A 3,020-nucleotide genomic window follows, 5' to 3' on the forward strand; every position below is an offset into this window, starting at 1 on the left:
GCAGGGTAAGGCCACGCTCATGTGCCTGGCCAACAAGGGCTTCCCCTCAGACTGGAGGCTGGCCTGGAAGGTGGACGGCAGCAGCAGCAGCAGCAGCAGCTGGGAGGAGAGCAGGAGCCCCGGGGTTCTGGAGAAGGACGGCCACTACAGCTGGAGCAGCACCCTGAGGCTCCCTGCAGACCAGTGGGGGAAGGTGGGCTCTGTGACCTGTGAGGCCACCCAGGGCTCCCAGTCTCCGCTCTCGGAGACACTGAGGAGAGACCAGTGTTCCCAGTCCTGACCTGACTCACTGGGATTTCTGCTACTGGTTTTACTCTGCTACTGCTCTCAGTCTGCACTCAGCACTGTAGTCTCTCTCTCTCTCTCTCTCTATCTCTCTCTCTTCCTTTCTCTCTGTCTCTCGGTTTGTGTCACCAGACTCATTACATCATTAAATAGTAATGTTTTCTTGCTCATATATTATTAATATATTAATAATATTCTTAATAGACAATAAAGATCTATTCACCACAGCTGTGTTTACATGGTATCCATGTGTCCATGTGTATTTTTATTATATTATTATATACACTGTTATGTCGCTATTATTAGCGACATAACAGTGACTTTGTTTACCAGTGGTATCCTAAAGACAGGCAGGAGCTAGGTGTGGATGTAAGGATGAAAGGAGGCCATTTTCATTTTTATCTCTTATCACTGGTTGCATGACTGGAGCAAAATTGCTCTTATTTATTCTTTTTCAAATTTCTGTGTATGGTTACACCTAGATAGATAATCTAATGTTTTAACCCAATGATCCCTAATTACCAAAGTGTTCTATTGATAAGGCTTCTGACTTTGTCAAGTTTATACTCCATCTAGAAAATATGCTTCTTTATAGAGTCTTTGTAATAAATCTACAAAAGTAGTAAAATACATTTCAGGATTAGAAATAAAAAGCAGGATATCATCAGCATAAAGGGATATTACATGAGTGTGACCTCCAGTTTTGACCCCTGAAATATTTACATGTGTGTGTTCTGTCTCTGCAAAGGGTTCAAGCACTGAGACAAATAAAAGTGGTGACAACAGATACCCTTGATGTGTCCCCCTTTCCAATTAAAAGCTAGAAGACATCTTTAAAAAATAAAAGGAAGCATTATCACTGACAGAGGGTTGTTCAGTTTTCTGACCTGAGGCTGAATGGAGCACAACAAGTCAAGTGTGTGTTTGTGTTTGGACTGAACCAGTCTTCCCAGTCCTAGTTTGAGAGGGTGGAGAAGGAACAGCTGAATGGTTGGGAAGTTGACTTTCAACAGATTGGAGGTCAGCATGGGGAGGTCAACCATGAATAGAGATGGATTGACATGCATTGAAACAGCCAAGAAAATGTATCTCCACTTCATAAATAATGTCAAATTAATTACATTTAGACTCACTGAAAATAGTTTACACTGAATCTGTTCAATTCTGAGGTTGGGAGAATTGTTTTGCCAAAGGACTCTCAGTATGTTTGTCCTAAAATATGATACATTTAAATAATATTGAATTTTACAATGCTTTAAATTGTCTTTTCTTTTGCTGGATAATAGGAATGAATTGGAATTTGTGGAGTTTTTTGGAATAAAATATATTCAAGTTATTTCACTAAAAATCCTATATTGAAATCAGTATTAATCTCATTAACATTATGCATTAAATAATATTTTTTGAAGACATGAAATTATTTGATGTAATTCTGCACTGAGTTTGAGATTGAGATTGTGTGACAAATACTCAGTATGTTTGAAGTAGAAAATAACAGTTAAATAATTAAGATCCTCTTTTAATATGTATTATTGAAATTGCAAATAAAGTATTAATGTCTCATAATGTTTTAAAATATCTTGCTTTGTGACAGTTGAAATTCTATATTTAAAATGTGTTTGACTTTGAGTAAACTGTTAGACTTACTGTAACGGTAATCCTGTTTCAAATCAAGTTTCAACAATATAATCATTACATCTATATTACAAATTAGTTTTCATGATGAAAATGTAATTATTGTATGCTTTTATTAACTGTTTTTTTGGTCAAACCTCTTAAGTTTTAGTTTCTGTGCAGCTGTTGAGTCAGATCAGTTCCTCTCCAGCTGAGGGAGGGAAGCTGTTACCCTGCTGACAGTAGTAAACTCCTGTATCTGCAGTCTGGACTCCACTGATGGTCAGAGTGAAGTCAGTCCCAGATTGACTCCCACTAAAACGATTTGAAATCCCAGACTGACGGCTTGTAGCATAATAAATCAGGAGTTTAGGAGCTTCTCCGGGTTTCTGAAGGTACCAGCTGAGGTCATTACTAACACCTGAACTGGTTTTACATCTGATAGAGACAGTCTGTCCTGGTTCAACAGACTGAGATTCAGGAGACTGAGTCACAATGATTTCTGCTAATGAATCTGAAAAATATCAAAACAGAGGAGAAGGGTTATTGAGACAAATACAACTTGGAGAAAGATGATCAATTTCAAAACAGAAGAGTATAATTTCTTTAACATGGAGAATAGATGTAAGAAGGTAAATGCTGGTTGTTTCAGTGTTTCTCCATCATAGCAGAACATCATTCTGGTAAACCTGGTTACATCCTGAAACAAAGTTTTCAGAAGAGAGTCTCACCCTGAACAAGGAGCCCCAGGGTGCCCAGCAGTAGAATCTGTGATATCATCATTGTGCTGCCGGCGTGTCAGTGTCTCTGAAAGGCCTGGACAGCCACTGATCAACACTGGCCTCTTAACGAGTAGAGAGCAGAGAGGCAGGACAGATATGCAAACACACACACACACACACACACACACACACACACACACAGAGTCAGTGAAGTGTAGCTGTCCTGAGCATATCATGGTGTTTCCCCCTCAGTGCTGGGAGCATTGACTATTTAAATGATCCTCATGTACATGAGATTAGTAGAAGGTCTTAATAAAGTGTCAGAGCGTTGTCATCCTAGAAGAGACCACTCCCACACTCCCATCAGGATAGAAGAAAACTATTTATTACACACATACT

At 39.1% G+C, this 3,020-nt stretch overlaps 1 gene segment (V, D, J or C); it reads left to right on the top strand.

Annotated features, from left to right (window-relative positions):
• On the top strand, positions 1-356 carry LOC139648125 (Ig kappa-b4 chain C region-like). The segment is given in 1 exon segment: positions 1-356. A coding segment is annotated over 1 exon segment (261 nt).
• Positions 357-3,020: the final 2,664 nt, after the last annotated feature.

This window comes from Centroberyx affinis, unplaced genomic scaffold, assembly GCF_046629955.1.
Source record: "Centroberyx affinis isolate AG114_WGS23_722 - 3 ecotype Tasmania unplaced genomic scaffold, CSIRO-AGI_Caff_v1 ptg001162l_1, whole genome shotgun sequence".
In the NCBI taxonomy this organism is placed as follows: domain Eukaryota; kingdom Metazoa; phylum Chordata; class Actinopteri; order Beryciformes; family Berycidae; genus Centroberyx; species Centroberyx affinis.